The sequence below is a fragment of the Opisthorchis viverrini genome (genome assembly GCF_000715545.1).
Source record: "Opisthorchis viverrini unplaced genomic scaffold opera_v5_150, whole genome shotgun sequence".
NCBI lineage: Eukaryota > Metazoa > Platyhelminthes > Trematoda > Opisthorchiida > Opisthorchiidae > Opisthorchis > Opisthorchis viverrini.
Window position 1 is genome coordinate 1,120,843 of NW_008751806.1, and position 11,455 is coordinate 1,132,297.

Below are 11,455 nucleotides of genomic sequence, written 5' to 3' on the forward strand. Positions count from 1 at the left end.
CCAGAAAGTTAACAAGGTCGTCGTGGCGTTCGTTACAAAAGACCAGCACCCGGTCGGCTGCACCGCAAGCTACCCAAAAGGTTTCAGCGTCTTTTGGAAAAGAAGTGGCAGCTATTTTTTCACAGGTGGCAAAGAAAATGGGCTGGTGTTTCTTAAAATGCGGAACCGCTGTCGATCGGAAATCCGCCAATGGAACGGTAAAAGCTTACCTTACTAGACCTTGCAAGGAAAACCAAAAATGTGCCGTTTAAGTCTACAGAGAACACTAGTAAGGAGGTATTCTACCCCAGCGACATCGTCATACCCAATCTTGTCACAGCGTACCCACGACCGGTCTCCAAACAACTTGCACTTCATAGAGAAGGATATTCCTCAGGTACTGCAAAAGAGAAACCCGTTCTGCGTGTTGGGGCCAGATAATGTCCATCCAGGCATCCTGAATGAGGTGCCGTTCACAGTGGCAAAGAGTCTCAACCTGATGGTTCACCAATTGTCTGACCAAGACAACCCTCGCCCTTCTTGGAAGGAAGCACTTTTCACGCCAATCTACAAAGTTGGTGACCAAGTCTCGCCCGGCAGCTACAGGCCTAATAGCCCGCAATGTGGTGGAACACATTCTGAAGCTGGCCCTCTTAAATCACCTTTCAAACAACAAAATGATATCGTCAGTTTAGCGCGGATTCCTCCCGAACCGTTCTTGCATGGTGAACGTGCTCGTGTTAATGAACACCTTCACCCAAGCTGAGGGTGAGCGGCCCATATCGGAAGCAATATCATTCGAAATCTCCAAAGCACTTGACCGAATCTGTCACGTCCTGCTGCCCCAAAATCTGGTCGTCTGGGATTCAAGGGAAATTGTAAACTGGATTAGGGCCTTCCTATTAGACGAAACATTCCGACTGGGAGTAAGCTCGACCTGCTCTACTTCGGTGCCTGTCTCCATCGGAGTTCTTCAAGACAGCGTACTGGGAACGCTGGTGCTTCTGATCTAGGACAACGACCCTCCAAGCCCTTGTCCAATTTTGCGACGCCTTGGAATCCTGGGGTGCCCCAAATGGATGTAGACCCTGCAATACAGTGGTAATTGGACAGGTAACCTCCTCTGAATTAGGAGAAGTGCGTTCATAAGCCATCCGGAGGGGCTCAGTGAATGTTTTTGCCCTAAATAGTGAGAGCGGATCACAAATGTTAAACGTACATCGCGAGAACAGATGCCAAAAAGAATTTGGTATCCGCCTATCTTCAAACAAGTAATTCTCACAGCACCATGAGAAATCGGCTCAAAATCCACCCTCCTACGGGTGATGTAGTGGACCTTCCCCATGAGTATTCGCATGGTGCCTGACCTCTTTCCCCTGGGGTATCGTTACCCCGGACGACGCCTAACACTTTAGTATGCCTTAACAGAACAATTTCTGGCCAACAGTTTTTTCACCGTTGACCATGCTAACACGCGGTGCGGGCATGGTGAGAGGGTTTTCAAACTCAGAGCGCACACTTTTATCCAGCAAGACTTTTCTCATTTTGGGTAGTTGCTGCGTGGAACACCCTCTCTTTGAATGCCGTCCACGCTACAACTAGTGTCCAGTTCAAGTCATTTTTAGCTGCTTTCTTCTCGATCATCTATGTCAATCCGTCAATCAGTGAGCTAACGGACTAATACGCCCATGCCGTTGCTCCAACTACTGGTTTCAGCATTTGATTATGAGAGACAGAAGTTGAGCCCATCCTCTATTCTGTAGTCACCTTCTCAACTGCAAGTATGCAAAATTGAGGGTGAGAAGCGCCACATAATCTCAAATTGTTGTTTAAATGTTTCAGTGTGAATATTCACTATAGCAATCGAAAAGCACACTTATAAATGATGAAAGACGCAGGATGCGCATCAAAACACATTAGAGAATTTCAGGGGTCTCAACCGGGTCTCATAGGTCTGGTAAGTGAGCAGCTAAATGCCGATCAGAATTTCTTATCTAAAAGTCGATGAACGAATCGGAAAATGATATCATGACTAATTTCTCAACTGTTTCTCCAAACATGTGCCTGCTTAACGAAGACAGTCATGAAAATTTCTTTGCTAGCTGCTAAGAATATCACTATTACCACAACTTCTCGATTTTTTGTTTTAATGATCCATGAGGAGCTCATGAAAGGCTATGCGGGACTTTAATAACAAATATGACCTTACTTTGGATTATGTGCGTTGCAACAGCTTTTCTAAGTGTTTGTTCTAGTTGCACTCCGTCATCGCCTAAGGTGTAAAGTTTTTTTGTATATAACCCCGGCGATTTCCGTGGTTTCCACATGCATGTGGCGCGAGTGTTTTTATTTGTCAACTGACACAAATCAGTAATACCTAAAACACGATCCAGCAAATGTGCGTAACTATGTAGTCGCAATTGAGGTATTTATCGTGCAGGTCCAACAAGAGCTTATTTACGAGGTTGTGATAATAGCATCATCCGATTGCTAATACCGGCTAATTTAAGGAATATAGGATAGAACATATATTTTCTGTTTGCCAGCCATATATCGGCATTGAATGTAATTGCCAGTATTGTGTTGATTCGCATAGGTATTCATTTGCTTCATTGTGCTTGAACCAAACGAATCTCTAGTTATATGCAGACTATTGGTAATTATATCGGAGAAGCTAACTGCGTTAAAATCACTGTCTAAGAATGAGTGAAAAGAAAATCCTACTGTGTAGACCAATGAGCCCATTGTTCTTTCAAGAAATAAAAACTGTACCAGTTAGAGCCCACTTACCCCGATGTTCTCTGAAACACCAAAACGCCAATGCTTTGACCGCCCGTTTGGGGTGAAAGAAGAATTTCTTATGCATTCACGCGCTACCAAAATTAGAAGAACACAACTGCACAACCTTCTACCGACATGACTGTGATGAGGAAAATTCATTCACGTCTTCAGTGGAATCAGCTTTTAACCTGGTGTTACTGTCTTTGAACATGGCAATGATGATGATGATGATGATGATAATGATGATAATGATGATGATGACGATAAAAAAATTGAGAACTACTAGTCACAAATTTGGTCAGACGTAAAAAAAATGGACCATGAATATCAATCCACATGGAATTTCAGGCACCGATTGCGGGTACCCTTCTCTCTTAGTGTGTTCATCAAGCCGCGGCAACTAGGCTCATTGCGTCATATCCGAAGCGTCACACCGAATTGTAAGCATATTTAAATGGTCATTGTAGCATGATAACTAGCCACTAGATGCCTCATAAAATCAAAGCATAAAAGACTGTAGTTTTCTTGTTTTGACGGGATACAGCCATTGAACATTTCCGTTGTATACGGCACTCCTGGCTTCTCAGTTCATGGTTTATAGTTGCCGTACATACGAACGTTCATAGGCCACTTAATAAGCATACTAAACTGATGCGACGTCAGTCGCAACGGGGCTATAACATAATTACTTTGAGGTTTGGCCTACTCCTGATATTTTAGCTTATGAATTTACCTTATCTGGGCGTTACACACCACCAGGAGACGAATTAATCGCAACGCCCTAAGCTGCAAACTGTAGAACATTTGCTAATACAAACCAGTATATACTGTCTTGCGGTTTTCCGTTGGTCAGAAGCAAAAGTTTCCGTCTGAAATCATTCACTGTCTGTTAAGCAGCAGTGTTGCAAAGGCAAGAGAATCCTCGGTGTTGTCCATGCTGCCGCAAATCTGAAATACCCTCAGCGTGTTCATTTCCTAATTTAGACCTCTAGGAGGAAATTCCAATGATTGGAGGAATTAGCCCGCATGGTCCAGCCACGCGACGAACAATCCTCAGGCATCCAAGCCTTCATTGCATAGCTATTCTCCCTCCCTCATCAGAGAATAGTCCACAACAGAGCCATATTTACGAATTGATTGATCAAATACCGCCTCTTATGCGCAGCTACCTACCAGACCTTCGTAAATATTTGGTGAACAGATCTGTGGCAGCGCAGTTTTTAAAGCTGACGATGTTGGTGAGAATGCGCATTTGCGTTTTGTACGGACATAACTTCGACGATCACTTTCAAGCCACCATTTACCAGATATCTCTACCCAGACAATTAAACCAAAACCACCTACTTCTCCTGTTGTACCATTCCCACCACATAGTTTGTATTTAAGTCGGTCTCTCATCGAAAGCCTCTCAACAACAATGACCATGTGGTCCTTACCTTGGACCGTACAACGTATACCACGTGCGCAAACAACGGCAGATGAATTCTTACAATAATCTCTCTACCTATTATCCAAGATCTTTTTGTTAGATACCAAACCAACAGTTTAGACTCAAAGTGCCCTAATTAGCTATCTTGCTACCTCGACGAAAACTCAGTCCGTCTACATATCAGCCGTATCAAAAGCTTGTTTAACGAAGGTCGTTACAAAGTGGAACAATGCGAAGGGTCTTGCAAGTCCATAAAGTACTAAGTATGCATGAAAAAATGAAAAGGATTGAAAAAAAACTTTTTACACATGAGATACAAGGAGATGGCTACCTAACCAACTAGAAGTCCAGCTATGCTCCACAAGCATTTTACTGGCCCTGGAAAAGTCAAGCATGAAATAACCCTATCCCTACGGAAAACTGTCTACCACACACCTCGAAGAAGTTACTGAATAACATCCTTGCATTAATCTGCAGAAAGAGTTGCTATTTCAAAAGTATTTTTATCTGCCTCAAATTTGGAGGCCAGTTAGTTGACCACTCTTTCGGGAGTCCAGGGAAGAGTTTTATGTTGACGATTTTTCATCCAACCTCCTATTCACGAGGCACAGACACCGGATTACCAGTGAAAATACTGTACCCAGACTTTCTAGGTGCATCCCACGGGGTGCAGCTGAACAATCTGCATGTACTCACGGAATATGTAGCTCTGTATTAAACTAGACCACATGTTGCTTGGGCCATGTCTGTGTCAGTGAGTCGAAATATATCTCATTGAAGATGCCATGCGGTGTATTGCAGGCACCAATTCTTCCCTTAGATGTTTTGTATGGATTACGGACTTTAGAAAATTGCTTATTTTTGAATATAATGAATGCATTGTCATTGAACTCTGGGAGACCATAGACCCAGAAAACAATCACGTCAATTTAAAGGTCGATCCCTGACCAACTAGCAAAATGTTGGTGAAAAAACTGCCATTAATCGGCGATGAGTACCGACTAACACCTGTGCTCTCGTGTCAGATGCAACGGTATTTCTTACTTGCATTGGCATACGTGGCACCGTTTAGCATTTTGAGTCATCCAGCAGCCAGTTCCGTCAACTGGGACTCCTACGGCAAAGTTAAGCTTTTTATATAGGGTAGCTCTGAACTTGGTAATGCGTAAAATCTTCCCTTTGGGCACGATGGCAGGCTTCTCAAACAAGTACACTCTTTAGTTGTTGCATACGGACATGCCACCTGTGACCAGCCACATGATGAGCGGTTAAGGTTGCCTAATACCTACTCCATCACTTACAGAAGACAGCAGCCTAATCCTTAGTCTTTAACTCTTCCAAACTTTCAACCATTTTTGAGGAAAGTAACCATCCTTGTCCGGATTTACTGACTCTCTTGGCCGTATACTCGACTAAGTCAGGAATCTATACATTCTGAGTGATGGCATTCCTTTTTCCTTCACATATTTTGTTGTATATATCCCAACGTCGATGGATACATTACGAAATTCAAATATGTAATCATTTAGTATGCAACTGCGCCTCATCTGTAGGGGTCTTAGCTCATAGTTAACATCACAACAACCAAACTACTGCTTTTCCAAACTGCAAGAATATCATGATGATCAAAAGAAAATAACTCATGTGTTTATAACATTTCAGAAGCGCCAGGGCCTAAGCTGTTCACATGAGTGAATAGCTAAATGATTGCAGAAGGTTGTCTTTAGGCCAATGAGGAGCTGTAAAAATCGTTTAGCCAGTACCCTACTGTTCAGTCTGCTACAAATAAAAAAGACAGAATAAGGGTTGTATCATCGAAATCTAAATGTTACGGAGGAAATAAGGCTCAATGTTTCCAAAACGTCACCAACGCAGGATCTGAATTCATGAGACTGAAGTTAAGTGACAGCAGCACATAAAGAAATGAACAGAAAGCAGAGTTTTGAACGTGGCTTTGTTACAAAACCTTATAATTTTACTAGAAAGGAAAGAGAACCAGATGTACGCGGTGTAAGCAAACCTAACAATAACTAAACTCATCATCGGAAAAATCGAAAAAAAACTAACCGAAGTTCAAACACCACTAGCTGAACATCAGCTGTACAAAACGGAAATTCTTCTCCTCAAAGATCTATCAAATATCGAGTTATCTGAATCAGAACGCAATTTTTCTTCCACATCAAAGCCGGTTTCAGATACACAGCTTTCTGTTTTAGTGCTACGAATGAGCAAAATAAAAAGAACAGCAAATATGGGATGATCAGTGCTGCATTTATTGAACCGGACAAAACTGATTACACAAGCGCGGCTTTTTTCTTAGTCCAAGCATCTCCAGTTCTATGTGGCTGCACCTGATAAAACAGAATACCTAAAGCAGCCAACGGTTGACGACAGGCAATTGTGATTTCACTGGTTAATTAAAGGTTGGACGGTATCCATGTCAGCGTGCGAACAGGTCCTAGAGTGGTTTATGTTACCACAGCATGTGGGTTAACTATCATGATCGTTAGACCAGGTTTTCAAAACCTTCCTGTTACAATCGTTAGATAAACACGTGAGCAAGAGAAACAAAATGCAGTGCTCAGTAAGGCTGCAGAAAGCAATAAATGACTGGGGATGGATATTTGGATTTCTGTAAGATGAACTATAAATCAGTGCTATATACTGGCAATAAGACGTGGGCCAGCTTAAAACTGTAGGTGCTTTTCAACTTTAAAACTTATTCCCTTAACAACAGCATGTCACCCTGAGTTAGATCTTGTATTTTAAAACATTGTCTGGTGGTATAATTATACCTAGTTTGCTGAACGGTTACTGTGACCACAATGTTTCGGCTGGGTGGTCTCAGATGTAACCATTATCAATAAGGCCTTCTGAGACATTGTGCCATGAAATGGTAGATAGACCTGTAAGCAAAAGATTCACGCCTGTATTGTCAATAAATTACCTGAAAACATTTTCTGATGAATCTGAGCATGTAGCAAACTGAGTATTGAGAGTAAAACAATTCGACCACAAAACAAAATTTGAGCGCAAACAGCATGGATTTTGAAACCGAAAGTTACATGCTTGGCTTTCAATAATTTTTGGATGAGTAGCAAATGAATTACATCAACCCCATTATGCGCAAGTTCATTTTTGGAGGACTCGGTGCCCACTACTTGAAAGGACATCAGAAGGCGGCAACTCATTCAGAGGCGATTCGCACGATGTACAGTTAAACTCTGATAGCCCCATTGTGGTGACACGCGGCGGAACATCAAAGCATCTAACATACCTGGAGTTTTTATGATACGGGAAACCGGGTCTCCAAAAGCCAAACGGATTGTCGTTTCCTGGAAAAACACAAAATATGACTTAGCAAAAGCAGGGATGCCACAGTCAAACAAATAAGTTTCTTTATCAACAAATGGAACAGGCTTCTGAAGGTGGTCGTGATGGCCAAAAAGTTAAGTGAACTTGGATCATCTCCATAGTGTCGCTGTGGCACTGAGTGGTCTCTAGGAGAAGTTCTTTTGTGGGACTGAAAATATCTCCAAGCTCTGCGTATATTCTACCGACAGGTCTACTACTTTCTTAAACCAACCACAAATGTTTTTGGAGGTTGTCGAAAAAATGGTTCGGGGTAGTTTAATATTACGCCAAAACCTAGCCAGTTACTGCCCATTATTGTTAAACTTAAACTGACGCACTTTTAAGGAACCTGTTGTTTCTAGCCTAAAGAACTCTGGCTGTTGTTGTGAACCGTATCGCTATTCATTCTAGCCAGGCATTTCGATCTGCTATGTCGAAGTGGTGTGTGGGTTCGGGATGCTAAGCACTAAGCATTGTGTTGTCTTGAGTGTGTATCTAATTTTGTATTTCGTATTTTCCCCATACCTTCTGACTCGTGACACACCATTTGGGCTATGCCTAAAGTAAAACTTTTGCTTGAGACGTATTGTGAAAACGTTGGTTAGTGAGTAACTAGTTGATGAATAATACTACCGGATAATATTGATCGTACTAGAGAGGTGGTAATGGTATAGAAAGGGGGAAGGTTTGAAATTAGTGCACACATCACCAAGGAGGCCTTATCTATGGAGAGGGTTGTTAGATAGAGGTAGCATGATAGAACGAAATCAACATCCAATTTTTTTTTACCTTACTGTGGTTTTTATGTACAGCTGGCCTTTCTACTACTGACAAATCGCAAGTAGTTCAGAGGAAGTTTTCATCTGCGAAATTTTTATCCACCACATGTGGCCACGTGATGTGGACCGTGTGAGTTGTTCACACTGCTGATTATTTACTCGTAACCGAACGGTTAAGTATTCAGACTTACTAACCAGGGGATCGCGCATCAGAAACATTCAACTAAAGTTTTTTGAGATGCCCACTTTTAATAGTTCCAAGTAAGCAAAAAAACAGCCGTGCAACGCTTCTTTGCTTTTCAGCATATATTGGTTTTCCTTTCATGGTGAAATTCCAGTAAAAACTATCGCAATACGAAGTCCTAGCAAAATTAATCCAATGTTGGATGAATAATCTTTGTACTGTTTCAGGATTGTAGTCTATAAACTCGCGCTCAGCAACGATTCCTCCCCATACGACCGTTTCAAAGACGTCAGTATAGCTGTACACCGAAATGATGTCACTTCTGAGAAATTCAATCTAAGCGTGTCTGTGATGCCGAATTGCTGAAGGGCATTCAGTAATTTGTCGTGTAAAACGGCGGAGACGTCGATTACTCAAAGACCATCAGACTACTGATATTAAAACGACATGTGTACTGTCATTGGTCATTGTCCGTGTCATGTGATTTCAGTACGCCTAGTAGCGTACTGAAATCAGTTTTCCAAGAACTTCTCTCCTCTTCGAGCTCATATGCGATATGAAATTTCTATCAACCGGTTTCACTCCGTCCGGGACTCACCAGCCATGCGTAGTCTCCAGCATCCGAGACAATTAACCCCTGAATTGAGCCCCATGCAGCTCGTGGCCGATCCTGAACTGTCTGTGTTTCATGCTACTTTCAGCAAGTTTCTTGGCCCAACAATATAATATTTACGCATAAAGTCGCTCAAGAAATTGGTCTGGCTTTGCCTGTACCGTAAGTGTTACCATGCAAATGAGTCAATCGAATGAATTCTATGCATCACTAAGTTACTGTACCAACGGTTACTTCGCCGTTATGGTCACATAGCAGTGGACAGCATATTTATTAACAATCGTTAAAGTTGTCGGACAGCAACTGAAGAAATCGATGTCCTCCAATTCAATCCCTAACTCTGCCATTTTCTGCCGCGGAACTGGGTCAGGCAATGAACCATTCTCAGTGTTAGCTAGGTTGAACCGTGTCTATTTTCATGGACTGTAAACTTTTATCCTAGTATGTAAAGATTCACGAGCTTAGTTTTCTAAAGGTATAATATGAAATGTACGGATATCAACCTGCGAAGATATCGTAGTTTCATCTTTCGACGAGTCATTTGTCATCATCCAAATAGTGGGCCATTCAGAGAACGGAATTTGTTTTTTACGATGATTGGCGTAGATGGCTACTGTTCACGTTGAGAACGTTGATGGATTTACCCATGAATATTGTCAATGTTCCCCACATTAGTGGATGATTACTCACTACCTAGTTTAGTGGATTTATGGAAGCCCGAATCGAGAAACCCTGGACATTCAAGAGCAGATCGTACCCGTCAAACATCAGGCGAAAGGACGGGATAATAGTTCCTGCTCGTAGCGGTCCACAGTAATTGCATTTTGAACTGAGATTTAGTCCTGTCAGTGGGGCCAATCTTTGTTGAAAAGCCTGAAGGCACTAAACGGGTGTTTCTTCCTTACTGGGATTCAACAACAACACGCGTCTCCAAAATTCAGGCATTTTCGGAGCCGAACAATTAACCGTTCAACAGCGAGGATATGATCAATATTGTGATTAGATCTCACTTCTGATTGAGCTGATGACTGCTCACGGCCCTGATTTGATGAAACAATTCCTGCTTTTGAAAACTTGGATCGGTTTGACGTGCGATTATGGTTTAATTAGTGGTCTGTCGACGGTATCAGACTAGCTTGTTGGCAAACTGAATTTAGCTGTACACACAAAAGGCAATTGAGCTTAACTTTTCTTGGAGACAGGCGTTTTAATCTTCGGAGAATTGAGTCTTTAATAAGCGAAGTTAACTTCACCTACGAATCCAGCTCGAGCTGCGTGAATGTCCATGGTTTGAACACGGAATTTCGACTGCATCTGTCTAGGATTGGACAGCCAAGTGGTACCTCGTGGGAACCGTGGCAGGTTCGCGCCGAAAGTGTGGTACACCCGTGTGATCATTAGTATTTCACCAGACAAGTAAAAAAACCGTAGTTTCTGTGCCCAATGTACTAATCAGAATGGCCGCTGATTTGCTAGTCCTGCTTTATCCTTCGTTTTTTTGTAATTCAGCGGGAAAGAGGACCAACAAAAGGGACCCAAAATCCATGGGAATTGACGCGGAAGAGAGAAGAAGTTAGACTGGTTGCTCTAGATGATCTGGCGCGGCTGGAGGCCGAACAGAAGCGTATCAAATGGGAAGAAGAAACTCGTCGACGAATGATTGATGACGAGACACTGCGTCGTTTCAAACAAATTAAACAACAACAAACTGTTGAACAGGCAAGAAAAAGGTAATTTTGCCGGTTTTTATTATCTTTAATCGTATGTTTACAGCGAACTGCTTAGGAAAACTCTGGAAGAAGAGGAAACAGCTCTGCTGAAACAACTCCCCGCGGTGCGGGACGAGATTTCCGAAAGACGTGCAAAAAATCGAGCAAAGGCTAAACAGCAGGAAGAGGAACGCAGGCGAGCAGAGCGCATGTTTGCGCAACAAAAGTACGAACAGCAATTTCGGTTTGTCCCATTTAATCATAGAACCGATGACCTTGAGCTTGTAGCGATAATTGCGATGAGTTGCGAAAAGCTCTGTCAAAACAAAAAACCCTGGAAAACGGTCGAGACCTGCAAGTTCAATTGATCATGAAAGAACAAGAACGCATCTGGAAAAAACAGGAAGAGGATCTATTCAATCAAATTCTGATGAAACAGCAGTTGGAGAAGGACGCAAAACTTTCAACTGATCAAGTAAAAACGAGGGAAGCGAATAAGTAAACCAACCAATCGATTCTATTCGTGTGACCTTTGCAGGAAACTTGCTGACTTTGATGTGCACCCAGAACGGCTTATTATAAACTTTCATAGATTACGGTAACAAACCCCAAGAACGAGGCATGTTT

General features: G+C 42.3%; 1 protein-coding gene across 1 annotated transcript in view; it reads left to right on the top strand.

Moving 5' to 3' along the window:
- Positions 1 to 1,861: 1,861 nt before the first annotated feature.
- The window catches only part of T265_06897 (hypothetical protein), a gene marked incomplete at both ends in the record, with an annotated part of 26,467 nt that continues 16,873 nt past the window's right edge, over positions 1,862 to 11,455 (top strand). The window contains 5 exon segments of the mRNA XM_009172285.1: positions 1,862 to 1,936; positions 10,629 to 10,849; positions 10,893 to 11,039; positions 11,056 to 11,072; positions 11,143 to 11,326. Of these exon segments, the coding sequence (XP_009170549.1) occupies positions 1,862 to 1,936; positions 10,629 to 10,849; positions 10,893 to 11,039; positions 11,056 to 11,072; positions 11,143 to 11,326 (644 nt within the window).